General features: G+C 48.9%; 1 protein-coding gene across 11 annotated transcripts in view; it reads left to right on the top strand.

The window, feature by feature from the left end:
* The window catches only part of MSI2 (musashi RNA binding protein 2), a 207976-nt gene that overhangs the window by 115447 nt on the left and 65037 nt on the right, over window positions 1–27492 (top strand). For all 11 annotated transcript variants that reach the window (XR_014226992.1, XM_082294644.1, XM_082294650.1 and 8 more), the window contains exon 7: window positions 12162–12210. Coding sequence is in view for 10 of the 11 variants with exons in the window: in XM_082294644.1 (XP_082150770.1) it covers window positions 12162–12210 (49 nt within the window). In the remaining variant the exon portion in view is untranslated. The remainder of the gene's footprint in view (window positions 1–12161; window positions 12211–27492) is intronic.

Raw genomic sequence — 27492 nt, 5'->3', positions numbered from 1 at the left:
CTCTGTGCCTTAGGCTCAGGTTTGGCATGAGCTGGGATTTGGCTGGAATTGCTCTTCACTGCTTTTAGCCCTGTTTTTAGTGAGAAGGGAAGGGTGGCAGAGCTGTCCCAGTGAGGAGCTGGTGCTGGGCTGGAGGAAGGCTGCCTCTGTCACTTTTGATATTTTCTGGTTTTTGTATGCAGAAACACAAAGCACAATTAGAATACAGTTATATATCCTCATCGTTATTAAAGCTTGGATTAACATGACATAAAGTTTTGTCTGGGGAGCCTTTTGCTATGGCTCAGGGAGCATTTTTGTGTGACAGTAATAGGCTACAGTTAATATACTTGAATGATACCAGAATCTGTGTAATAAGACAGAACAAAGGGGGTTTATTTGAAACTGAATTACAAAGGTGGAATTATCATTGTGAACAATCCACCGAGATCGCAGCTTAATTATTGTATCTGGCGTTATTTTGGCGAAATAATGTGGAGTCAGGGAAGCGAAGTTAAAAAATACGTATCTCCCATCTTGGAAGGACATCTTGTCAGTCAGGAGGGATTGATGTGTGGACCTGTCACCTCATTCTTAACACCCAAATCCTCTCTTTGCCCGTTTTTGCCGTTTGTTTGATTTACCGAGCCTGTTTGCCGTGATTCAAGAGGCTCTTGTCGTGTTTCTAGGAGAGATTCATCACTGGGATATAATCCATTCAAATAGCTTTTGGGCAAGAAATAAAAAGTGTTTGAAGCCAAGAGGTTTCAAACAAGCCGTTCAAAGGCAGCTGTTGGGCCTGTGGAGAGGGAGGAGGGAGGGCGGGATTGTTCTCCAGGGCCTGGGGAGAAAAAGGAGTGAAAAGGTGGGAGCTTCCCTGGGGAATGGGTTGCAGGGAAGGCGGAATCTGGGGGCTGGGGAGTCTGGAGCAGACAGGAGAAAAGATGCACGTCCTGTGCATGTGACCACCACAGGTTCAACACAGATGGAAATGGTGCCTTTGGAAAACTTTGGGCCATTTTCACATGTAAAGCATTATTCAACTATCTTGTGTTTGTACGGACAGTTCTCCCTCTGCCTGTGCCCTGAACCCTTGTTACACAGATAATAAGTGTGGGGGAGTAGGGTTCTTGTTTTAATTTTCATTTATAAACTAAAGAAAATTACTTCTTTCTCACAGAAATCACTTTGGTGATGTCAGTAGCTGCGGGAGGTTGAATTGACTTCAGCAACAAAAAAACCCTCTCACAACAGAAACCCTTGTTCCTTCTGTAGCAGGCTTTGAAAGAGGAGCACTGTGGTTCCAGGATCCCAGCTTCGGTGATTACCCTGTAATCCCCGTGCCGTCCAGGGGTAATTAAAAATTGCAGCTGAACCTTGGTTTCAGATGCCTGGGTGAGGCTCTGTCAAGCTGATGAGATTTGGCGTTGTTGACACGTGTAAAAACTCAATTTACCCATCAGTACCCGTTGTTCTGGGCGTTCAGTCCCTCTCCAAGCAGGATGACACCGGGGCAGAGTGGGATGTACGCACCTCGGAGGGCTGGGGAGGGAGGTAGGGAGAGGAGCTGTGCCCAGCACAGCAGCACCACTAATTGCTTTCTTTTGAATATTATATTCAGCCTTAATAGCCTGCTCTCCTGAAGGATTGCCTTTCCCAGCATTTATTATGGCTTGCTCCTGAGCCTGACCAGAGAGTGGGAAGGGGTGGAGCTGCAGGGAATAGAGTCAAGGGTGGTACATTAAAATCCCATCCCAGCAGCCCAAACTGGTGTTCCTGTCTGAGTGCCCTGATTGAGCTCAGGTGGGAAGGCCAGGCTGCAGCAAGTGTCCTGAGGTCCTGGGTGATGGAAGTGGTATTTCACGTCCCGTGCTCCCCGTTCTGTAAACCGGGACCGCCGGGCAGTGGCAGCGATTGTGGCCACAGTTACCATAATGATGATTTCTGCCCTTAAAAGACTCATCCCTCAAGTGCTTTGGGCTCCTGCCCTCTCATCAAGACTAACTGTGGTATTTTAAGAGTAAAGAGGAGTCCAGACCCCTGAACAGCAGAAATCAGAGCAAATGCTTCGTGTCGGTAATTTCTCCTCCCTTGAACTGGCTGTAGTGTGGGTGATGCTGGGATGTGCTGGGGCTCTGAGCTCAGGGAAATCCACATCCCCAGCTCTGGCTGTTTCATAGCTCTGGTCTGTCCAAGCAGGTTCTGAAAGCAAAGCCAGGGACTTGTCTTCTGTTTTTATCATTAATTTGTGGCAGTGGGAAAATCACTTCCTGTGCGTGGGCGCTGTGAGCTGCTGGAGCGAGCAGCGTGTCTGTGTGGGGGAACTCTGCTCCAGCAGCCTGAAAGTCGTTTTTAAAAAGTGATAAATACCAGAGTAATGAGTTTAGTGTCAGTATAGTTCTCTGACCACTCACCCTGTTAGCAGCCTGCACCGGGGGGAGGATTTGGGGTATTCTGCACAGGCAGAGTCCTCTGCCCCAGCCGCCATTCCCTGCTTGCTGCAAAGCCAGGCTTGGAGGGTGGGCTTGGACCCCCAGGCTAACAAATAATGCCTTCTTGAATGCAGCATCATCGACACTTGTCACAGCAAGGGTCTGGTTTGCTAATGGTTTTTCCATAAATTAAAAAATCCCTAAATGTGGAAAGATAGGCTGTGTTTGATTTGGGGTGGAAAAACACGGGAGGACAGTTCTGCTTAGAACAAACAGCCCTGGAAAAATATTCCTTAATATGCAAGTCAGTATATGAAAAGAACAATAAAAGGAAAAAGGATCCAGCAGGAAATAAAATGAAACTTTTTTTCATTACAGTCAAAGAGAACTTAGATGAGTTTTCCTTTGCTAATAAACTGCAGTTTGATTCTGCAGCTGAGCCTTTAGCTGGAGCTGGCTGTGGCAATTGTTCATCCTTTTTTTTTTTTTTTTTTTTTCAAATCTGGGCAATAAAAAGCCCTTCATGCATCAGGAAGCCTCGTAATGCAATCCTTGTCTTATCTTCACACTTATTCAGCAGGTATTTACGAAAGGGCAGCAGGAAGCTCTTTAAACCCGATCCTGTTACTTTGCTCAGGATGTCTCTTAATCAGATCTGTGTCCCTGAGTCTGGCCTGCCCTGGGACTCTGCTGCAAAGGCATCTGTGAAAACACCCTGGGTTTCTTGTGAATAGAGTTCTTCTCGGTATTCTCACTAGTAGGGAAGGCTCTGGGCTGGGTTTCTGTGCACTATGGCTTCAGGGCACAGTGAAAACCCACAGGTTATTCATGGAATCCCAGAATGGCTTGAGTGCTGTGGCTGCAGCAAAGCCTGGGAGAGAGGCAGAGTCTGAACTGGTGCTGTGATTAAATGAAATGACAACGTCCCTCTCGTTGCAGCCAGAAAGGAGGACCTGTGTTTAAATTTGGCCTTCCAGGCAGTGGCACTGCTTAGTGTGGCTAAAGCCCATCATGAGAGGAAGCTGCCCCTCCTCTGGCTGGGGCTGAAACAGCCTTGGCACTTCCAGAATCAGTGCTGGCCAGGCCTGGTGGGCAGCACCTCCAAAGTATTGTTTGGAAAAGAAAACAGATTGCAACTTTGCAGCACTAATATGCAAACGAGCACTGTGAAGGGAGGAAGAATTATTTCTGCTGACGGTGCCTAATGTTCCGTGAAAGTAAAATCACCAATGCCTCACACCTGGCTGGCTGGAATGCTGAAGGAGCAATGTTCCAGTGATGGCATTGCCTGCGCTGCCAGAGGGGGGGAGATGGGTCCTGCCCTGCCCCACGGCACCCCCCAAGCAGTTACCTGGATGGGGAGATGTGGCCTGAGAGCACCCGAGGAAGTAAAGGAGCTGACCTCCTTTGAGCTTTGGTGTTGTTGACTCGTGTGATATTTGATCTATTTAAGTTTCAGTTAAGTGATACAGTTGCATGGAGCTCTCAGCCTTTGCTTTCCAAAGAGCAGAAGTTCTCCAGCCTTTCGGCATCAGAAGCTTAAACCTGTAAAACCCGACAGCTCCAGTGTGAGCCCCAAAAGAACAGTTTAAAATTATTGTGCATGCATTTAAAAAGTAGCCCTTGTGTGGGTTTGCCTCGGGTTTTTATCTGGTGGTGGCTCCTTCGGGCAGGTGGGGAGGAGGGCACATGGAGCAGGATGATGGAGCTTGGGTTCTTCAGTCAGTTGTGGATCCCAGAAGAAAGCACTTGCCAAAAGTTGTTCTGTTGTTGGGGAAGTTTGTAGAAAATAATGCACAGTATGTGCATGTGCACATGTGTAGGGAGATGGGGGCCTCAACAAACAGATGGAGAAGGATCAGTGTAGGAGGGGGATCCCCCGATGCCAGCAGGGAACTGAAGGCAGAGTTCCAGGATGGTGCTTGGCTCTGGGGCCACGTGCGGGTCACTAAAACGCCTGTAACTCAATTTCCCTTCTAGTCCCACCCTCTTCCTTGTCTGTTAGATGGGTAAAACACAAGGATGTTTTGAGGCAGGGTGAATTAAGTGTTTGTAAGGGAGCCTGGATGCTCTCCAGCAGATGTTTGGAACCGGATTCTGTTCTTGCCTCTCCGGGGAAGGGCGGCAGCAGGAGCTCCATGATTTAACCCCAGTTTCAGATTGAATGACTGGTTTTAGCTGCTGTGGCACCTCTGTCTGTGGCCAGGTCAGTGTGTGTGTGCTATGCTGATGGGTACAAAATGTGTCATCGTGGCAGCCCTTGATTTGCTTATATGACATGTGCCATCTGTGTCACCATCTAGAGCAATTTCAGGCATGTAGGAAGTGCTGGATGGTGGCACTCTGGGACCTGCTGCTGTCCCTAGAGAGACTGAGGCCGTGAGCCTTTGGGCAGTACCACGTTCCTGCCCGTTCTCAGCAGGACACTGCTGTTCTGTGGTGAAATCTGAAGTTTGTTGGTGCAGTTGTCCATCAGTGAAGGGCTCTATCAGCACCTGGAAGGTTGTTCACCCCATCCTTGGGGGTTTGTGAGTTTGTAGTGACCTTGAGGAGTTGAGTCTCAGGTCCTTGCTGCAGGGTGGTTGAGTGTACCACTTGTACCCTCAGGATCCCAGAGCACTGGACTGCAGCTGGACACTCATTCCCTGCAGCTCTGCTGGCCTGGGAGAAGGGCAGGAGGACAGGGATGTCTCTCCGGCTCCTGCGCTCTCCGAGCCGCGGTCTCGGTGCCGGCTCCTGACTCTCTTAATCCATTTCAGAGATGCAGCACTGGAACCTATTTTCCCGTCAAGCTAAGGAGACCCAGGGGAGGAGAGCTGCCTGTGCTGCGGGCAGGGATCGTTCTGGGCAATTAGACCTGGCTTCGGGACTTGATTGCAGAGTCACCCCCGCCCAGGCTCTGCTCTGACGAGGCAGCTTTTCTGTTCCCTAAAAGCACAGGCAACAAACTGCATGCCCTGCAGCTGGGAGAGAGGAGCTCTGGCTCTCTGCGTTGTCTTCAGCCTGATTTTCATAGTGAAAGGCATCCCTGGAATACCTGGTGTTGCAGGTAACTGGGACATGAGGGACACCTCCTCAGCAGAGGAGCTGCCCATGCCTGAAGGATGATGAGCTGACTCCCAGGATGATTTGGTTTGTCCCATTTTCTTGCAGGGACCCCAGTGTCTCTCCCTGGATGTGTGGGTGTATCCTTCTGGAGAAGTGTCCCTGGGAGTTTATCCACTCCCAACCATTCTGCTGCTGGAGAGGTCATTACCTTATGGCACTGGCCTTCCTTCTTTCCCTACCTCTTCTCACCACCTTCTCTGCTACAGGCCCTGGTACTGAGGAAAGAACTGTTTTTTGTTTCTGAGTTGTTCATTGGTTTGGTGGGTTTTTTTGCAAGAAGCTGTGTTCCTTATCGGTGTTGTTAGCTAGCACGTGCTAGAAATCTGTGGGGCACAAGGGAAGCTCTCAGCCAAGACAGCAGGTAAAGGAACACTCCAAGAGTCCTCGCATAGTTAATAACTTGATGGGAGCTTTGCTTTCATCAATACTCCATGTTATTAATGCCAGAGAAGGAATTAATGAGAAATTGTCTACAAAGTCATGTTTAATTTGTCCTGCTGTGGAAAGCTGTTTTTTCTGGAGAGCATTAGTCATTCTTACATCCCCCTTGGTAGAGTAAGTGTTGAGTAATGTGTTCGTGGTTTGCAGGAGCATTTTGAAGTCCAACAGTAGCCACAGTGCTTTTTGGCAAGCGTTGGGGATGCTCTTTGCCATGTCACGGCTGGTGAGCAAGCCCCGAGATTAACGTGATTGAATGACTGTTTTAATTTCAGCCCTGATGGAGCAAAATTAGTTACAATGATATGTGTGTGTTGAATAAAATTGTAGTTTTATTAGCTATAATTGCTGAAGAAGACTTTTTAAAGCCTTGACTGCTGGGGGGAAAAATTGCTAGCACTGGAATTTGTGCTTGCACAGTATGGTATTGATTGTTATCACGGTGCATAATCTGTCAGCCCGCGGTTGGGAAGTTGTCACCTCTGCACACTGGGGAGGGCTCAGCCAGGGACCTCACCCTGTGCCTCCAGCACCCTGGGGAGCAGGACCCACATCGTGCCTGGTCCACGGAGGAGGTGAATCCCTCACCAGGGAGCTGGGAGCCAGGGTTACCTCAGGAAACTGGAGCAGCACTCCCAGCCTGGAGGTCCCCAGTTTGCTCCCTGGAGCATTGCCCAGGATGGGACCAGTGTGGTGGGGTGGTGGCAGAGGGACCAGCCATGCTCTCGGTTGGGTCTGGTGTGGTCATCCATGCTGGGACACAGTGCTGAAGGAGCCTGGGTGATGGTCAGGGGGGCTTGGGGGAGCCTTGGGGCAGGAGACAGAGCCATGCTGGGAGGAGGGGAGCGTGTGTGACAGAAAGAGGGGGAATAATTTGTTTCTTTGTTTAATTCTGTTGTAATCAAGCCCAGAGGCCCGGTGTGGGGGAGCCATTTCAAACTGTCTGCCATGCAATAGACATTTGTCTTAATTTATGTGGGGGGAGGTTGTAAATCTGCAGGAGTGTGTTGCCGACGCTTGGATTTCACATGCGCATTTAAAATAACAGCACCTGACAGTTCACTGGCAGCTAAGAGGTTTTTCTGCTTCAGAAAACAAAATATTGGAGGAGTTGCGCAGTGTGGATAAATAATTTGAGGAATTAGACCAGAGTATCCAGCACACCTTTCTTGGGAGAACAGAAGAGACGATAGACCTGTAAAGTTCTCAAGTCGGGGATGGAGGGAGTAGAGTCACAACCAAATTGTGTGGGGCTGAGTGTTGTCCTTCAGTAATTCCTTCCTTCCCCAGACCCAGCTGGAATTGCCACCGTGTTTCATTCCAGGTGTAATTCCATTTGTCTGCCCTAATTCTTTGTGAAGGGATGGAGAACATAGTGCCAAATCTGCTTGGGAGTGCTGAAAACAACCCCTCCATCCCAGGGGGACACTAGTGGGGAACGCAGGAACACCTCGACCTGCTCTGGGTGTGTTGGAGACTCAGGGTTTGGATCAGGAAAAGCCTCCCTGGGCTGGATGAGGGGGCATAAAGGCTGCTGCGTGTCCCTGCAGTGTAGTTATGGGGGTTTCATTGTGGAAGTTCTACTCAGTGAGTAAACTTGATTCAAATGGGAGAACCAGAACACGGAGGTGTGGAATGGTGGTGGGTGTTGCTCCTGCACACACAGGTGCCCTGTACAGCAATGTTGGCTTCACAAGGAGTGGGCACCTCTTGGCTCTGTGTCCATGTGGGCATTGCGCAGTTGGAGAGATACAGAATGAAGCTTAAAGTTTTCCAGAAAAAAACCTGGTTTGGTCCTTCCACTTTCGGTGGCAGCGCCATGCTCCAGTTTCTGCAGCAACATCCTCCAGATTCTTCGGGAGCTACTGCTGGGTTTTGCAGGGCACTCAGCCTGTTGGTTCCAGTGTGAGTGACTGTGGGCTGCGCTGGGTCTGATCAGCTCCTGCTGCCTCATGGAAAAGAGGAGTCGAAAATCCTAAAGAGGAAAGTAGGAGGAAGGACTGGAGAATACTGTGTGTTCTTGTGCTGGGCTAGATCACTTGCATTAAATTCAGAGCCTTTCTGAGTACAATTAATAGTAATTTTATTTAGGTCACCCTGGTTTTGTTGCTTTAAATGTATGCCTCCATTAAAGTGGAAGAAAATCAAATACATTTATCTCCGTGGAGCCTTTTGTGAACTAGTTGGGCATATTTTAAATAACCCTGGGAACTGTTAGGATTATTAAAGCTTTTGGCTCCTCCAGGTTTTTTTTCTTTCCTCCTATTCTCCCCTATTCCTCCTTCCAGGCAGTGAGTAATGAAGTGGTAGAGGCCTTCCTTTTCTCAGAGCCCCAAGTGGATTGGAAAAAAAAGAAGTTAAATAAACTGAAGCCCATTAGTTAGGCTTTATGTAAGAAACTGGGTCTGCATTGGCTGTATGGATGGGCTGTGCTGGGACAGAGGAGTCTGGGGGCCTTAAGTGTCCATTTGTAACTGGTGTTCACTGGCAAGCCTTTTTCATCTTTTTTTTTAGTTACCCTATAACTGTTCATTTTGTAACACTCACCTGATGCTCAGAATGAGTCCAGATTAATCAGCTCCTCTAAGCTTCCATGTTGAGCCACGCTCCATCTGAGTGAGGCTGGGAGTTTGGTGGATGTGGCTCAGCCTCCCCCTCCGGTGCTGATGCCTCCAGGGCTTCGCTGGGGCTGAGGGTCCAGCAGGCAGCGTGTGATGGGTGATGGTCAAGCTTTGCAGGTGACAGTTCCATCTTCCAGTCCTGCTTCTAACCCTGGAAAAACCTTCCTTGTCTCTTGCATGCAGAGTGTGAGCTGCATGTTTTGAGATGAGACCTGGAAAACTTGCAGTTTTATCTTTAAAACACTGGGTGAGCAAGGGGCTGGAGGAGGGGGTTAACTTGGGCAGTCACAGCCCCTGAATGTACTTGAGTTTCAGCTTTGGGTTGTTTTTTTTTCCCTTCCCCTGAAATAGGGATCAATTTGCTTACTACAGGGTTTACTGCCGGTTACCTTGACTGTGTCCCTTATTTCTCCTTGATGAAAACTTGAACAAGCCGCTTGTGTTTGCTTCACAGAGAACCGTGAGAAACGGGCTGTGTGTGTGAGGCAGTGTGGTTTGCTCATTCTATTCAGCCCTTTGTATATTCAAATTCTTCTAGTTTGAGTTCTTGCTGTTCTGCCAGATTTCCATACCATTGATGGGTTTTCTGCATTAATAAGTTTCTCTCCCCCCTCCCTCCCATACCCTTGCCACCTTTTTGCAACTGGTGAAAAGTTTTTCTAAGCGCGCTGCCCTCTCCATATTGATTTTCTTCTCCTGCTTGTCTCACCAGCTCTTAGATGTTTTATTTTGCAAAGCGTTAATAGAATTTTCCTTTTGCCACTGCACTTTATCTATTCAGGAGGTTTCAAGAAGTCTCATTGTGTCACCGGACTATGGAGGAAAGAGGCTATTCTTCTGCTACAATGGCTGCCCTAAAAAATAACGCAGGGTGGGGTAAGCACAGAAAGGGCAGAGACGGAGATAAAATGTTCTGACCTTAGGAAAGAGAAAAGATAACCAATTAGACATTGTTGAAAGGGCACCAGCTGGCTCAAAGAACACCCCACTGATTATTTTTTCTTCAAGGCATACTTGGGCCACATCTGAACTCAGCTGCAGAGACGCTCCCCCCGTGCAGGTTTCATATGTGGACTGTCAGGGCTGACCCTTTTTCAGGGAGCTGGTGCCCAGCCCTGATCCCAGCAGTTGGTGCTGCTGGAGGGGGGAAGCGCCCGCTCCAGGGTGCCTGTGCTCCTCGGGGCCCCAGGAAACCTCCCTCCTGGATTAGCCCCTGCAGCCTGTGCTTGTTACTGCTAATAGGGATTTATTTGCATAAAAAAGGTCTCTGCCAAGATCATCATTCCAGCTTGGTACACATGGCACAAAGCTGTGTTTGCCCAGAGGACTGGGGGGAGACCTGTTGGGTTGGACAGGTGGGAGAAGGGACAGGAACTGCAGAGCCCAGTGTGACCAGGGGCTGCACCCAGAGCCCCTCGCCCCTCCAGTGCTTGGTCTGGTGCCGGGACCAGCCCCTCCTCTGCCCTGGCAGCTCTTGGAGGAGCAGGATGAGGCTGCACAAGAGGTTCAGGGCTGTGGCGCTGCTGCCAGCAGCAGCTGAGACGTGGCCATGCTGGAGTGAGAGCAGAGTCATGTTGTGCCTCACCTGACATGTCTTCTCCCCCTAACCAACACAGCAGCCTTTTTGAAGTCCTCAGTAACGTCCTTGCGGGAGGAGGTGTCATTTTGGCAGGACAGTGTGGGTCCAGCCTGGAGAGCTTCCATGCAGGGTCGGGGGACAGGGGGCCTCCTTGGGCTGCTGGGTCTGTGTTCCTGGGCATCCAAGAGCTCTCCAGGCTCTGGAGGCAGAAAAGTTTGATACTAAACCTTTTGCATCAGGGATTGAGTAGGGACAGAGTGTGGCTGGTGCGGGGGCTGAGGAGGCACCGGGAGCTGCGATGCCCCAGGAAACGGCAGCAGGTGCAACGTGTAATTTTTGGTTCTAGTGAGGCCAAGACCTGTGAGAATGAAAAATAAAGATAGCTGAGCAAACATAACCCTGGAGCAGAGATAAGCAGGGTGAAGGGCAGCCTGGTCCTTATCTGCCTCCTGGTATTGCTCATCCTGGTGAGTTTTCCCCCTTGGAGGGAAGACAGAGACAGCAGGACAAACGGCTCTGTGCTTAATGCAGTTCGGGTTTTTCAGTGCATCAGCATCTTTAGGTCTCAGCCAAGATGGGTATCAGGAGACCTGCAGTTCTGCACTTTCTCAGGCCATTGCTAGCACTTTCTGCAAACCATTTTGACTAAAAAAGTTACAAACAACTTAGGGGAGAAACAGGTTTTCAGATGAATTTTAGGCATCACGTAAAGTTTTGCTGCACTGTTTTTTTTTGCTGTCTCCTGGAACTTATTTCAGTCCCTCAGAAACTCAGGAGGTTCAAGCTGTGTTTTCACTACCTTCCCAAACTCCTTCTGCCCAGCCAAGGTTGAGATGTAATTTTTCACAGACATAGGCTGGATGTCTGTCTGCTGCCTAAGAGGACATTTGGGGGGACAGGGAGACCTTCAGTGGCACGCTGTGACATGAGGAGAGTGTGTAACTGCATTGTAATCACTCAGCTAAAACAAATGATTCATAGAAAGCCAGAATACAAGCACAAGGAAGTACAGAAAAATTACCGGTGGAAAAAAAATCCAAAAACCTCAAACAAAAGTCCCAAAGCCACACCCCCGCCAAGCAGCAGAGTCCTTTAGAGGATAAAACCTTTTCTTTAAAGTTCTTCTTCCTTCCTGCAACACCTTCTGCAATTCACTGTTACAGGTTTTCATCATCCCTGAGTTTACAACAGGGAATTGCAAGTCTGTAATTTCATCTCAGAGCTTGCCCAGGACATGTCTGGTGGCACACGGGACCCACCTGCCCCCGCTCCTGCAGCCTCAGAGCACCAGCTCAAGGTGTGATAATGCTGGGAAATCAAACCCAGCACAATATCCTTGTGCAATAAGTGCAAAATTTTAGGTGTGGCTGCACAGATTAAATGGAGGTGGAATAAATCATGCAAATCCTAATGAAAGTTGAAAGCAATTTGGTTGCACTTCAATACATTTCATCAGTCATCTCTCTTCTGAAGTGGAAATGCCGAGCCTGATGCGAATTAAACTTCCTCCCTCCTCCCTCTTCCTTCTCCTCCAGCTTTTCAAAGGCCCTTTTGAAAACTTCTGAATACCTTTCTTGGCTGACCAGATTTTACCCTGCTCATACCTCTTTTAACCTAATTCTCAGCCAAGACAGTGTCTCTAATTTGGAGAAGTCATGGGCTTGATTTGCATCCACAGTTCCTCCCTTGGCCCTTTCCTGTCTCCCTGCAAAAGGGAGATGAGGCACGGCCAGGGATTGATGTGAAATGGAAGAGCTGCTGAAATATTTGGCTGTTTAGGGCCAACACTTTCAGTGGTCACTTTTCCGCTTCAGGATCAGATGTCAGCCAGGGCCGGGAGGGGGAAAGCAACAGGTTTCCAAAATGAGGAGCTGCCTCTGGCCAAAACCAAGGAGTTCTGCTCCATCCAGGCTGCTCCTGCTGTGTCCCCCTTCCCTGGTGTGTGTGCTGAGTTCGAGTTGCCAGCGTATGTTAAAGCACAGCTCTCCCCTCTTTGTCTTGCAGGTAGAGGATGCCATGCTAATGTTTGACAAGACGACCAACAGGCATAGAGGTAAGAGGGGTTGGGAGCTCTGACCTTGCAGTGTTGTGGCAGCTTCTGCATGGGGGAGCCAAAACCGCATTCAGTGTGATGAGCTGGTGGCCAAATCCATGGTGCTAAATCCCTCTGTCCTGCAGGTAGCAGAGGGAGGGGCTGCTTGGCATGGCATGCCTCATGCACTGGATTTTCTTGTTAGAAGTGACTTTCCTGGTCAGTCTAATGACCTTACTTTGGGAGGACCATTGTCAGGCACCCTGGAGAGGGTAAATCCCGTGGAGCTGGATGTGCTGAGGCTGCCGGGAAGCAGCGGGTTTGTACCGAGGTGGCTGGCATTAGTTAAGCTGGGCATAAGGCCAGTTAAGCTGAAACACCAGGAAATGAAGGTGCTAAAGCCATCCACTGGGATTTCAAGTGTGCTGGAGTTGTGAAACTGAGTGACACTCAGAAACACTACCGTCCTCCGGTGGTGGTAGCTCTAAACAAGCAGGATCTCCAGAAGAGGAATTTCTCTGCACATATTTCTCGAGAGAGACGAGGTTTCATCATTCCTTGTACAGCTCTGTGAAGAGGAGCTGAGGATTATTTTCTCTGTCACGGCCATTCTTTTCAGTGGAAATAAACGATGCTGCTGTGCCTTTCGGAGAGCTGTTCCCATTCCCACTGCATTCCCGAGCTCTGGCAGCACTGTGTTCTGCTGGGAGCAGCCAACAGGAGCTGCCCTGGGGACAGGCCCCAAGGCCCAGTTCCCTGCCCTCCACTGGAGATGGATTTTCTGCCGTGGTGCTGGGAGGCAGCGCGTGGCTCCTGCCCCCGTGCGACGGCGCGGGCTCAGCGCCGGGGCTGCCGCTGGCTCCGGCCCCGGGGTTGATCTGGTTGTTGTCTCAGGCACGGAGGTGGCAGCTGCTCTAAGTGGTCTGGGGAGGCTGCCAGGGGGTGGGAAGGAGCTTGTGCCCATCCAGGATGGGAGCCCCGGGAAGGGGAGAGGGGGACAGCCGCCTCCCCTCACCTTCATCTCCACACAGGGTCAGCAGAGCTGACCCCAGCGTGCTCTGAACCCTCACTGCTCTGATGTTTGCTGTAACAAGAAACTCAGTGTGAGCAGATGGCTGCGTGAGTCAGGCAAGCCTCCGGGATAGCATTCCCTCCCTCTCTCTCCAGCAGCTCCCTCCCAGGCACTGATTCCTCTCCAAAGTCAGGGATCATAGTACCCTGGAAAGTTCAGCAGTGAGCACAAGAATTGCTCAGGAAGATCAGCTTTTCCGAGCCACAGAGGGTGTGTGAACAGCCAGTGCCTATCCATTTGTAACAGGGACCTGTTTCAAGCTCTTACTTAGGTTGAAAAGTTCAACCCCTGACAACTTTCTTTTATGCCCAGGGAATTTTCCACCCTTCTCCATGCAGTCACCCTTAAACGGACCATAAATACTCTTCTCCATTCAGGATGTCGGCACGTTGTTTGTTGCATTTAAAAGCTGCCTGATGTGGAGCTTTGGTGCTGGGTACAAGGGCCCCATGGCTCTGTGGTCTGGAGGCAAGGAGAGCTGAGGGGTCTGGTCCCAGCAAGGCATGTACTCAGCAGGTTTGGCCTCTGAGACAGGTGGAAGTAGTCTCAATTTGCTGAAATGTCCAGAATCCTGGAGTTCCCACCTGGCTGTGCCTGCAGTGAGCCACCTTGTGCCTGCTTTGCCCAGGCTCTGCTGCCGGGGTGAGCAGGAGGCTGTGCAGGGACATTAAAGCAGAGCAGTGGTGTGTGAGCCCTTCCTGTGCTTTCTGCAGGATGCTTGTCTGGTGTTCCTCAAGGTGACCCCTGCTCTGTCCCCCGCCAGTGGCTCTGTGCTGCTGTAAGCACTTCCCGAGGTGGGAGGGCACGGCAAGTGGTGTCTGTGCTCTGCTAGTGCTGAGCTCTGCTCTAGCAGCCCTGCTTCAGCGTTTCTGTGCTCTTTGGGGAGCCTGCAGCAGTGTGCCAGGGAGCCTGCAGGTTTGAACCTGGGTAATGAGCCCCAAAGGACCAAAGCAGGCTCCAAATGCCAATGTGATGTTACCCCACAACCTTCCCTGTGCTCCACAGAGTCAGGCTCTGCACCCAGGTCTGTCATGCTGGGGACAGGGTGGGCTGGAGTCCCTCTCCTGGCAAAGAAGGGAGTTCTCTGGCACCCAGGAGGGTGAGCTCTGTTTGGGAGGCTGTATCCCAGGGAACAGGCTTACCCTGTTGAAGGACAATGCTGCCTGTTTGCTGGGATTAGCCAAAAATCCTGCGACTGGGGAAGCCTGGACGGTGCCGAGGGGCTGCACAGCTGCCAAAGGAGAGAAAGGACTGAGCTCTGGGTCCTTACCCCTGCAAAGTACAGGTGGAAGGAAAAATCAAGTGTAAAAGGCAGAGTAAGAGTCCTCTTCATCTTCACGCTTGAATTTATCCAGCCTTTTGTGGCATTTTTTCCTGCTCTGTACAGGTAGCTACGCTAATCAGCCTAATGAACTGGCTCAGGGCTGTGGTGATGAAGTGAATTCTGCCGCCTCAACCGCCGATAAAATCGCCCCAGATTTTACAAATTGTGACACTCTGATTGTGTTGGAAGCATGTTTAAAATGCGGTAGTGTGCAGCAACAGTGTTAATGGCAATTCTTAAAACCACTTGTGGGTTGCAATCTGTATCTTCAAATTAGCCACGGGAAAGAGGAATGGCAGATAAAATATCCGCTGTGGTTTGCTGTCGTTAGTCTATGCCTGGAATAATCATCGTGGGCACGGAAAGGGAAAAGGATTAAAATTCACTCCCTACTGCTAGAAGGCGAGATAAATTTCCTTGCAAGCAAATCGAGAGGGTTTGTTGACATAATTCTGGCACGTGTGTGTTGCTCCTGTGTGTGTATTTGGGGAGTGTGTAACTCACCTGCACCAGCTCTGCTTGGTGGAAATGCAGAGACTGAACCAGGCAGAGGAAGAGGGATTTTCAAAACTGCTCACCCTGGATTAAAAACCCCACCCAAAATAAAACTTCGTGCCTGGCATGGAGCACTTTGTCTCTGTGGTGGGCTTGATCTTGGAGGTCTTTTCCAACCTCAGCGATTCTATGATTCTATAACCTTAAAAATGCCATCAGGCCAGTCATGCTGTGCCTCTGCTGGAGTATGTTAATGTCCAGCTATTCCTGGATGTTCTCTAAGGAAAATAAGACTCAGCTCTTACATTTCATGCTGATCTATTTAGCTGTATTAAAGGCAGGCTGCAAAATCTGAGAGTTTAATTGGAGTGGTTAATTTTGGAGTATTGTAGGCAAGACAATCCCAATAATCACTGGGATGTCTCCTTCCAAGGGTTCTCCTGGCTGTGACAGTGGGCACACAGAGAACCAGCACTTGATAAATATCCCTGGGTCAGCTTGTTTAGGTGCCCTTTCTTTTTGGAAAGAAAGCATTGGTGATCCTGTATTTCTGTACACTGTATTTCTGCACTCCTCTAAAAACCACACGCAAAAGTTCTCCCAACATTCTGGCAGATCACTTCTGTCACTTTCTTCACTGCCTAAAATTTCATAGAGCTGAAAATTACTGGGTCAATCTTGAAAGGATTCAGTAATTGGAAAGAAAGAAAAAAAAAAAGAGGGTGGTGTTATTTTGTTACCCTTGCAAAGTGCAGATAAAATCTGGAGTCCAGCATTAGTTATTGATCTTTGGGAGTGAAGGGAGCCTGGCAGGATGATGATGTCCTTCTAACTTCATTATGGAGAGGAGCTCCAGGAAGCATTTCAGTGTGCTGGGGTGGGGGCCGTGCCCTTGGGCTCTGCTGCGCCAGGCGATCCTGATCCCACAGCCAGGGAGGGTTTGTTGTTTCCAGCAAAGCTGAGAAAAAGCACCAGACCAGCAGGCTGCTTGTGGAGGAAGAGGAGGGAAGGGACAGTTAGATCAGTTGAGGGGTGCAAGAGCGGCCTGTCCTGAGTTGATCCCAGCATGGGGTAGAGATAAGCCGGGAGAAGGGGGTTCAGTGGTTCTGTATCTCAGTGGGATGCTCTTGGTCCCAGCCCTGGGTAATCCCTGCCCAGCCTGTGCTTGTTCCATGGGTGCCTGCAGCCTTCAGCCACCCCAGAAGCTGTCCAGGACCTGCATCCCAGCAGCCCCACATCTTGGACTCGCAAAAAGCCTAAGATGTTGAGTGACTGAATCCCCCAAGCTGTAATTGCGGGTACTGAGTGTAATACTATATGTTTTTCAAAGCCGTCCAGCCCCCAGAGTTATTTTCATATCAATTAACCCTCTTGCACAGTTAAGGATGGCAGCAGAGAGAGGAGGGAAGTGACAGCCTGTGATTTGGACTCCTTTAATCTTAAAACTAAACAAAATTAAAGCGAGGCAGGCTGTCTGTGGGGTGCAGACAACATCCTACGTGTTAGGGGTTAAACCATATCCAGAGACAGACACTGATGGCGGCAGAGCTCTGCGGTCACTTGGGTTTCTGCAGCTGATGCAGAGTTCTCCCTGCTTCTCCTGCTGCAAGGAGGGTGCCCAGGCAGGGGCTGGGGGGCACCTGGGTGTGCCTGGGGCTGGGTGATGGGTGAGCATCCCTCTGGCTCCCAGGCCCTTGCAGGAGGTGCCCACCGTGCCCTGAGCGGGACACCAGGAGACCACTGGCACCCACGCATGGCATCGTGGACACTGCTGTGCCCAAGGCTGGGGGTTGATCTGAACCCACAGAACTCAGACTGAGAGGTTGGTGCCCCCCATGGCACTAAAACCACACCCCAGAGCACAGGGGTTCTCCCATCCTTCCCATGGGCTCCGCTCTCAAGGAGGAATGTGAGGGTCATGTCCATCCAGCAGATTCCAGTGCATGAAAGTAAATTGTCCAGGTGGAAGCAGTTGGTGTAATGGTTGTGTTTATTGGGAGAGACAGGAGTGGTGCTGTTAGAGGGATATCGGCTGTGCCTTGGCGAAGGAGGAGGCTTTTCTGAGGAGAAAAAATAGCCTTTTGTGTTCTGTCTGGCTGGACCTCAGTTCTGGAGCTGATCTCTGAGGTTATAATTGATATTTTTATAGATGAGATATAAATATAATTAAGTCACTGCAATTATTTGTTTATCGCCATCTCCCTCAAGTCAGGCAAGGTCATGTGCATTTAAAAATACGTCCCCAGGCAGTTTTGAGTAAAGAGTAGTTAAAATATATAGAAATAATTGCCTAATTTGGTCATTTTGAGAGTAGCTTTTCTTGGCAGCAGCCTGGCTATAGCACTGAGTATCCTTAGAAATGGTTGGAGGGAGCCTTCCCTCAGCTCACAGATTGTGCTTTTTAGGAGGCTGGGGCTGAGCGAGAGCTGCTCCAGCAGGTTTGACCCACAGATTTGGGGAAAAGCATCCGTAGACATGGTGATGATGTTTTTTTGAAACATAAAGTGCTTTAAGGGCTTTGGATGAAAAGTGTGACATAAGCTATAAATGGAGGCAGTGTTATTGTTATTGCTTTCCGAGATGAGATGGGCTTTTATTCCCCTGTCAGCTGTATCACTTCATAAATGGGACTCCAGAGAGTGCGGTTGTTTTGCGGGAAGCTCTGGCTCCACACCGCTCCCTCCCCGTGAAATCCATCCCAGGGACCTGGGGCTGGCAACAGAGAGATTTAACCCTCGGTGACAGAGCTGAGGAGTGTTCATCTTCTCCGGAGGATCAGGGGAGCAGTAGCTGCACACAGAGGGTTTGGAGCAATTTTTAAGCAAATATTTGCTTCTAAACTTCACGTGAGGGCTGTGAAGATTCATTAGTTAATGTTATTTACCATTTACACACCTATCAGTGAACACCATCAGTCACACCTGTCTGTTTAGATTGCAGCAGTGACATGTGCCATGTTAATATTTTATATGTGTGTGTTTTTAATATTACATCCCCCCTTATAAATATTCATTTCTTAAACACATTAACGGCTGCAGCGCTGCAGAGCAGCCCTGACATCTCTGCTCCGTGTCACCAGTTCTCCAGGCTGGGGGATCCAGGGTAGGAGCTGGGATGGCAGCAGCATGAGGAGAGCTGCTCTGCTCTCAGGGCTGGGGGCCACTTCCCAAGTTTCCTATTTGGCACCAGTTTGTTGCCCTTAGGCTCTCATCAGGTGATGGGGACTGTGAGTGTCCCCCTGGGGCAGGGTGACAGCTGTTCTGGGGCAGTGCCATGCCCGTGGCTCGCCCAGCTCTGTCCTGCTCTGTCCTGCTCCCTGCTTTGGTGTTAATAAACACAAAACAAAAACGAAAAGCTGCCAATTCTTGGATCCATCTCCCTTGTCTTTTAATTTCCTGGCTGGTGCACCTGATGTGAAGTGTAAAAATAAACACAGGCCAGTGTGAGCCCCGCATCCCAGCGGGCTCCAGTTTGGAATAGCAAATCAGGTTCCTGGCCACGCTTTTCCAGGCGATTATGGAACGTCTCAGGTGGTTACAGTCATCCTGCCCCTGGCCTCACGCTGGATAATGCCACCTGAGGCTGGGAATAATTGCCCGGCTCTGGACTGTCTGTCAGACCTTATTGCTTAATTTTATACCCATAATGAAAATTCCATCCAGAGTACGAGACGGAGCGAGCAGCTGCCCTGGCTGGGGTGCACCCAAGGAAGAGATGCCTGTGGATGCTTTCTCTGAAGAAGGGGAGAGGCTCCACTTGCAGCAGCACTCGAGAAAGGGGCTGGTGTTTTTATTTTCTTGTTTAACGAACAAACTGCAATAGTAATACTAATTAGGAAAAAAAATCCCTCCAGCCTCCAGTAAAGGCTGCAGACTCAGCCCAACAATTCATTTGGAACCTCCAGTATCAGAGACTTTACGTTAAATACCAACTTAAACGCTCGTTGTAAAGAACAGTCAGGTTGTAAACTCATTTGTATCTTGTCTTCATGGCCATCACAGGTAAAGAAATCACTTAATTCTCTGTGCCCAGAAGGAGAGCCCTGTGCAGCCTGACCTTTCTGACCTGGATTTTTCCAGCATCCTTTCAATCAGCCCTTGTGCAAGTTGAGGAGATGGTGGCTGAAGGGCTCAGACCCCAGCGCTCACCCTCCCCAGAATGAAACAGCTCAGGAAGGAGCCTCAGAGCCAGAGTGCACAACTGTCTGGGGAAATGCAGCATCTTCTGTGGCACCTGTGCACAGGATCTTAAACAGCTTTTCAAATATCAGTTGAGTTTTCTGGGGTGCAGTAAAGGATGGTTTTGCAGATCCGAGGCTGATATCCTGATGCCGCAGGTGGGAAAGCAGAGGCACAGAGATGGGAGAGGGCAGTGCTGCTCTTGTAGGTGTCTGTGGTGTCCAGGGCAGGACCACGAGCAGGAATGAGGCATTTCCTTCCCATGGAACTATTGTTCATGGTCTTTGTCTTGAAGAGAAAAATCTTCATTCACTTAGTCCTGAAGTGCATCAATACCAACGCAGCTAAACCACAGTTGTACTGGAGAGGGCAGAGGAAATCAGCAGAGCCACCTGGTCTCTGCAAGGTTCTTGAAGAAACATAAAGTGAGCATTGTGCAAATATTTCAGAAGTTTTCTAAATGATGATCATGGTTCTGTCACGCTTGCAGGGGGTGAGCTTGTGTCAGAGACACCACATCGTGTGCCCGGCTGAGGCTGCCTTGAGAGTGAGGTCATTTAATACGAGCTCAGTTTGCCTTCTCAGTGTCACTGCCGAGCAGCCAGCTTGAGTGACAGAGAAATTAACACAAATCCTGATGATCTCTGAGCAGAAAGAAACCCTAAAAGCCACAAATAAGTTTTTGCTTATGAATCTACCCAGCTGATGGAACCCAACCCCTTTTGCTTCCTGAATGCAGGAGCCAAGTGATTAGCAGGGAGCACTCTGAGCCTTGTGGGACTGTTTGGAAATGTTAATTGAGGAAAGGCCAGAAACGGGAGGAGAACAAAATGCAGCATTTCCATAGACGGGCAGTCTGCATACAACAGGCAGAATTAAAATCAGCATGGTGACCTTGAGAAAACAGGCAGCTCCTCGCAACGTGCCCAAAAATGTGATATGAAAATGGAGAGAGACGCTGCCTCACTCGCTCCCTGGTGTGTTGGTTCCCTCTCCCAGTGGATCACAGGGAGCAGACTGGGCAAGTCCTCTCCAGCGTGCACAGGGGGAGCTTTTGTTTTTCACAGACCTGTGCTTTCTCTTGGTTGAGTTTGATAATGAATCTTTTGGAGCCCTCGCAGTGAAGGTGAGGAGGATGTTGCAGAGAAGGGGCTGGTTTGTCGCCCTGGAATGAGTCACCTCCATCGTTGTGCCTGGGCCCCTTGTGCCTTTAATTGCACAAGGTCATTGCCATATGTAAAAACCTCCTGGTGATTTGTTTAAACAGATAACACATCCTCTATCCCCTAAATCTTGAGATTCAGCAGAAACAGAGGTTACACAGATAACGCTGGTAACGAAGCTTTTGCCCCTGAGCCTCCATCAGAGCAGGCTCCGCCACTTGTTCTCCCCTGTCCTCACATCCCTGGCTGGGGTTCTGTTTCTGGACATTTAAAGTGCTGGGAGTTCGGGGGGGATGCTCATCCGAGCTGTAGGTGCACAGGTGTACAGGTACCTGAACATGTGCTCAAGTGTGTGTCCCTCCTGGGGGAGCAGCAATTGCTCCCAGGGCTGTTTCTGCAAGGCAGAAGTTGAAAGTGACTCTGTTGCCAAAGGAGGGCTTGTCAGGGGGGTGGAAATGGAAGGTTTCTTTAATTAGTTTGATGAATATGTCCTGGCATGGAGTGATTTTGCTTATGCTGTGTGGTTTTTGTATATATAAGCTGAAGTAAAAACATCTGGTGCTTTTTTCACTGGATCCGATAGAATAAGTTGAAAAACGGCTTCTTTCAGAAAACTGCAGGTCGGCACATTTGGGTTGTGGGTTTTATCTTTTTAATTTATTGAGTGTTTTCTGGACCAGAAAACTACGTTCAGCTAGAGTAGTAACTCAGTGATTGCTCCCCATTTTAAAACACCTTCCCAGTGCCAAGAGCTTCCTGAATTCTCTGATGTGGGAGGAAATCAGGAGTGAAGAGATCCAGTACCGTTAATCCTCCTCAGCCCTCCCATGAGTGATTCCAAACCCCTTTCTAGCTGTGTAGGGAATGGAGCCCTGCGTTGTCCCAGTGAATCCCAGGTCAGATGTTGGAATGAAAATGCTGAGCATGGATCAGGCTGGGTTCGTGGCTCACACTTTGACCACAAAGCCATTTCTCCCTATTTACTCTCGCTGGGACTGTTGCCAGCCCCAGTATAAGTCAGGTGGGAGTTGAGAGGTTGACTTCAGTCACAGTAATGCCCTGGTAATGGAGATCTTCCTCCTTACCCACTGCAGGAGTCACATGTGAACACATGTGTTCCACAGAGCACTGGAAATTAGGACAGGATCCCTAGGGAGAAGCCTGGCAGGAGAATTTCCTTCGTTGTGGCAACAGATATTCCCCCGTCAGCTCACAGGGAGTTTGGATGAGCTAAAATCACTTTAAGTCTTGGCAGGGGGTTGGCTTTTGCCATTTCTGGTCCTGTTCTAGCAGCTCCGTTCCTCTTTGCCCTAAACCCAAACTAATAAAAAGGTAAAAATATTTGCTTTTGTGCTGCCTGGGTGCAATTGCAGGAAAACAAAAAATCAGATTACAGAAGGGTGGGATTTGTTTCCCATTCTCCCACTCCTGGTGGTATCCCACAGGTTTTCTCCTGGCCCTTTGGCTTCGTTCTGCTCCATCCTGACAGGGCAGGAGCACAGAGCCAGTTCCATACCTGCCCCTGTGGTGCAGGAGGGGTTGGGAGCAGCAGGAAGGTGGTGGGAGCTGGAGATGGGCTGCAAACCTGCCTGGCTGCCCGGGGAAGGAGCAGCTGCAGAGGGAAGATGGGAGCAGCTGTGGGTATGAAATTAGTCATTCTATGAAGAAATGGATTTGATAAATAATAAAACAGTGGTATTAACAACAGATGCTTTCCAGGTCAGATGACTTTGATAAAAGCACCCAACAGCCGTGGGTAATGGTATGAAAAATATGTATCTATATTTATAGATCTATTTATATGAAAAGTCATATAAATAAGTGTGTGTGTATATGCTCTCTGTAAATGTACCTGACATTTTATTTCTGTTTTAAAATGACAGTGGAAGTGTCGCTGCTCCCATTCTTCACAGGCTTTGAGACTTGTCAAGAAAACCTGAAATTTGATCAATTCCCCGAAACCAGAGCTCCCTCCCCTCCTCCCCACAGCACAGGCTCCATTTGTTTTTATATTCATACCTTTTCATTTTGATAACTGTTTTGATTTGTAAAATACTATGCCTTATACAATGTTTCCTTTATGATGATGTAGTGTGCTCTTCTTATCTTTCAGCTTAAATCTTTGATAAGAGCATTTTAAAAATGAAATTGCTACCTGGCACCATTACACACTCCTGGCTGCCTGCCAGCAGAGACGGAGCTGCTGGAGGAGAGAGGCTCTGGAGAGCCTTCCCGAGGAGTGCAGGAACTGGGTTGGGATGGAGGAGGCTGAGGAGAGGGAGGAAGCACAGCAGGACTGACCCCTGCCCTCACAGCCAGGTGCTGTGTTGGCACTGGGAACGCTGTGGCCTGGGGAGCTCCACACCTTCGCAGGGGTGGAGGTGCTGCCAGGGGTCAGCGCCAGCCCCGTTCCAGCCATGCCAGAGGTCTCTGAACATTCCCCTCTCATCCTTCCCTTCTGAATTCCATATTAACCCAGTGACTGTCCCTGCAGCCACACGGGGAGCAGAGGGAGCCCATAGGGGTCACTTTATTTTTTCCTCGAAGCTGTCCCACTGAACTTTGGGATTGTGATGTTTTGGTAGGGTAACCCAGCACTGCTGGAGTTACCAGCACATCCAAGTAATTGAAATGTTTTTGGATAGCTGCTGGTTGTGCTGCGGAATGTGATTTATCAGGGGAGGCATCAGCAGTGGGAATATCAGTAAATAGACCTGTCTGACATGGCAGGTCATTTTTATTTTAATGTGGTAGATTTAATGAACTCTGGTTGTTATAATTCATGGCAGTGGTGGAATGCATCCATCCCCTCCTGATGACATTCGGTGCTGCTCCGTCCTTCGTTAGTGCCGTTATTATGGCTGGAGAACTCCGCTCTCTGCCTTAGATTCCCAAAGTGCCCATGGTTGGCTGACAAATTGTTGCCTTTTACATTCAGTACTACTAGCAATAAACATAGCCAAAAACTTCCCCAAGTAGTTCATGCATTATAAATTATTATTATTATTTATTGAATCTCTCAAAAGGGCGTTTGCAGAGGCCTGTGGGTGTTCCCCAGGTGTTGGGGACATAGCTGGGGCCATTCCTGCCCTGACACCTCTCCGGGAGTTCGAGGGTCGGAGCGTGTCGAGGTCAGAGCCAAGAGCAGCCCCCAAATCTGTTGTCAGGTGATTGAATAGCATTTGTGTCCAGCCTAACCCAATCTATCTCACCTCGCTGAGAAGAAAAAAAAAATAATCCTGCATCAAAATTACTGCTTTTGGAACTGTCTTGTCTCTTTTGAGTAGGAACTGGAGACAACTAGACAAGCTTCAATGGAAGCGAATAAAGAAACGTTACTTTGTGAACACAATCTTCTGGTACCAGTCACTTCTCAACAGCCATTCAATCAAAATGCTAATGGCAAAGGCAACAAGGGAGCGAGGTTATTGTAATCCTAATTGATAGGCTGCAGGGATGGGGTTTGATAAGTGCTGTTGAAGAGATGTTTTTGAAATATGATTCCCTTTAATTACAATGATACTAATAAAAACTGAACAAATGATTTAATGATAGTTTTCTAGGTAACGGCCTGAAGATTTTTGTTCCAGTTATTTTGGGAGCTGTTTTTTTTTTTTTCTTTTTTAAACCAGAAATTATGAAAATCACCTCAAAAATAAAGCCGTAGTGGCAGGTAGTGACTTTATCTCGACTTGCGTGGCTACTTTGCATCAGAATTAATACTGTCACATCTGAAGCTTTTGAATAAGAAATCCAGTCATTTATTTATACAATAGACTTTGCTGAAAGCCCACAGTTGAAGCCACATTGCATGGAGGAATGCATTTAATATCTAGTGCTTATAATAATTAGGATCAATTATGCCAGCAAGGATTTGAAAATACATTTTGAGGGAGGGGCTGAGAGGTATTCATGGGGGTTTTACAGTGCATCAGGAGCAGGGGTTGGATCATATGAATGGAGATCACTGGCATTCAGCAACGGGAAGCTCCAAACTTTCCCAGGGCAGCAGCATTTTCCATGTCCCCTGATGGGTGGGAGGGCTGTGCCAATGCTCCATGTTCTGTGACTTGCATCTTGCCTCTGGAAATAGGAACACAAAGAGAAAGGGGAGATCTGTCACTGACAGGCAGCCTCTGTCTCAGCTAATTTTTGATGATTTAATTGATAACAAAACAAATAATTTTTGGGGGGGAATGTCTGTGTTTTGCTGTTGTTGGCATGGGTAGGGGCTCCTGGGACAGGGAGGATGCGCTTTCCTTCCTTTCAATTTGTCAAGCTCTCTCTCAAAGATCTGCCAGAGAAGAAAGGGTAATTAATAGGCTTGAAGTCATTTCCGATGTGTCAGTATTTCTGCCTTGCTTCCAAGTGATAATGTTCGCTGGCTCGAGGCCTCCAGGGAGCCTTCCATCTTATTAACTTGTCTAGGAGAAACAGTGAGTGGGGACAACTTGGGCCAGTGGGTGACATGAAATAAGGATTTGTGCTGCAGCGAGCTGTAAACACGGGGGCCAGTTGAGTAAAAAGTGGAAAGGAAAAAAAAAAATAAAGGAAGAAAAATATATTAAAAAGGCCACTGGTCACAAGTGCAGCTGATGGAGGGGGGACGATGTGCTTTATTTAGGGCAGCCTGTACTCAGCGCGTTGAGCTGGAGCTGATTTTGTGCCGTGTCACCCATGGCCAACTTTGGCAGTGCCAGAGCTGGGTCCTGGTTCTGTCTGGGTCCTTCTGAGTCACCCATGGTCCAGCGTGTGGCCTCTGCTGCTGGAAAACCTCGTGCCAGGGCTGTGCTGGTGGTTTTTTATAACCAGAGGTAAATGTGTAAATCTGGGGCTGTCCTGTGTGTTTGGTCCTATCCTGCTGTCCCTGCACGGCCGGGGCACATGGAGCCACCGCCCTGAGCAGCTGCGGCCGAGGGCCCCCAGGGCCACCAGTGGCTTTGGGATGCTCAGGCTGAGGCACTGGAAAGGGACCTGTTTGTCAGCACCCCAAGGGCTGGGCCCATGTCCTCATCGCTCCGGCTCATTGCCAAGTCAGTTGGCAGCTTTTGAAGCCTTTCTCGGTTGCCTTTGAGAACTTCCTTGTTAGACTGGGGACACTTGGGTGTGCAGGCACCTTCCTTCTCAGAAGAACCGCAGGGATTAAGTAATCCTGCATCCCATACGGAGCCTGGGACACGCTGGCACTTGAACAGCAACCTGGTGGAGTTGTGCAGCAGTGACAGGGTCCCTGGTGTCACCCAGGTGAGGGAGTAGCTGTGCCTCGTGGTTGGAGTGTGGAGAGAGGGGAGAGACCCCCTTATTCCATGTAGTTCAAAACCTGCTCTTCAGAGCTCCTCGAATCCTGCACACTCTGTCAAGGGGAGAGGTCAGCTGGTTGTAGGTGGGTCTGGTGTTCAGGTTCAGTACCAGCTGGAGGACAGGCTGTAAAGAGGGACAGAGCGAGGAGGGGATGTTTGGGGGTGGTGTTGCTGCAGCTGAGCCCAGCCCGGCCCTGCCAAGCGCCGCTGCAGCCGCCGGAGCTCTGACCTTCATGGCAGATGTGCCCTTACATAAGGGGGGTGCTGCATCTACAATTTAACCTTCTTTGCTTTTCTTGGCTTGGTTTTAAGTTCTCCTCCACCGCACAAGCATGAGCGCAGCTTCATGAGCCGTGCAGGAGGGACCCAGTGGGGACAGCGCCAGTCCCACCGTGGACAAGCTGTTCCTTGGGACTGTTCCTTTGTGATGTTTTGAAGTAGCAAACCTTGGTGTTTTGGGTCACTGGGAAGGAACAGGATGTCTTTCAGGTATTGACAGGTTTTTGTTCCTTTTCTCTTCTCTCCTGATTTTACCTGTTTGTCAAGCTCACTTCTCCTGTTCCAGAGAAGTTATTATTGCTAAACATCTCTGACACCTCTTGGCAAAGTGTGAGGTGGCTACAACGAAAAAAACAAGGAAGCCACCTCAAAGCTCTTCAGTGATTAAGCCACTTAACTGGCAAGTTCTTCTCTTCCACTGCAGAGCATGTTTCTGCCCAATGGAGTTCCCCTTGCAAGCACTTATTAGGGAGGCTCTGGTATAATCTAATTAAAATTTGGTTTAATATTCTGTGAAAATGAAAACTGAATCCTCCCTGCTCGAAAGAATGACCATGCATGTATTAGTCCTCTGTTTTGTTGTTGTTGTTGGCTTATTCAAATATTAACACTGCCTGCACGCTCAAAATGATGGTTTGTGTCCATTAACAGGGCTTAATTCCCAAATTTAATGATGAGTGATACACAGGAGTTGGTGAAAGCTGCTTGCTGGATATTTTTTATTATGTTTTTTATGCTAATGTTCCTTCCTGGAGGTAAATAAGAGGAGGGGATGCTGGGCAATATTATTACTGTGAAATTAAAATAAAGTCTCATTATTTGAGGATGGAATTTAGTGGCTGAAGGTTTACTCTTCATTTGCAGCTTCATTCTGAATTCTTCCAACTAATTACCTGCTGATTAGTTGAGGACAGGCGTTGCTCACCTTGGCCTTGAGCATCAGGTTATCTCCTGGGCAGGGTGTTGGGGTGGCTGTATTTGGTACACGTGAAGAAGGTACTGACCTCCAACAAATAGGTAACAGCAACTTCCCTGCATTTTCTGGTCAGACTTAACTCTTCTTTAGGGAAAAGCTTTTTTGGGAGGAAAAAAAATACAGAATTTAAAGCTGGAATTTATTTATAAAACACCCAAACCTTTTATTCTTGCATTGAAGATGGGAAAATTACCAGAATGTCAGAAAACCTCCAACTATCTGAATGTTTCCTTCCCTTTTCCCACCTGTCTTTCTGAACTTGATTTTAAACGTGGAAATATCTCTGTTCCTGATCTATTGAAGGCTCCCATCAGTGACCAGCAGAAAGGCTGCTCTGGCATGCGTCTCCTGTGGGCAAAAGATAACTTTGAAAAGCACAGGTTTTATCTAGAGAGAGCAGGGTGGGAGGCAGGAGCCACAGGGATGGATCACTGGAAACTTTCTCTGCGCAGGGAGCGGGATCTGCCAGGAAAGTGTGTCAGGAAAATCCCCTCAGAGCAGATGTGCTTTGGGATT

Source organism: Coloeus monedula (genome assembly GCF_965178545.1).
Source record: "Coloeus monedula genome assembly, chromosome: 20".
NCBI classification, from domain to species: domain Eukaryota; kingdom Metazoa; phylum Chordata; class Aves; order Passeriformes; family Corvidae; genus Coloeus; species Coloeus monedula.
Note: the sequence above shows the minus strand (reverse complement) of the source record. Positions and strands in the feature narration are given on the sequence as shown.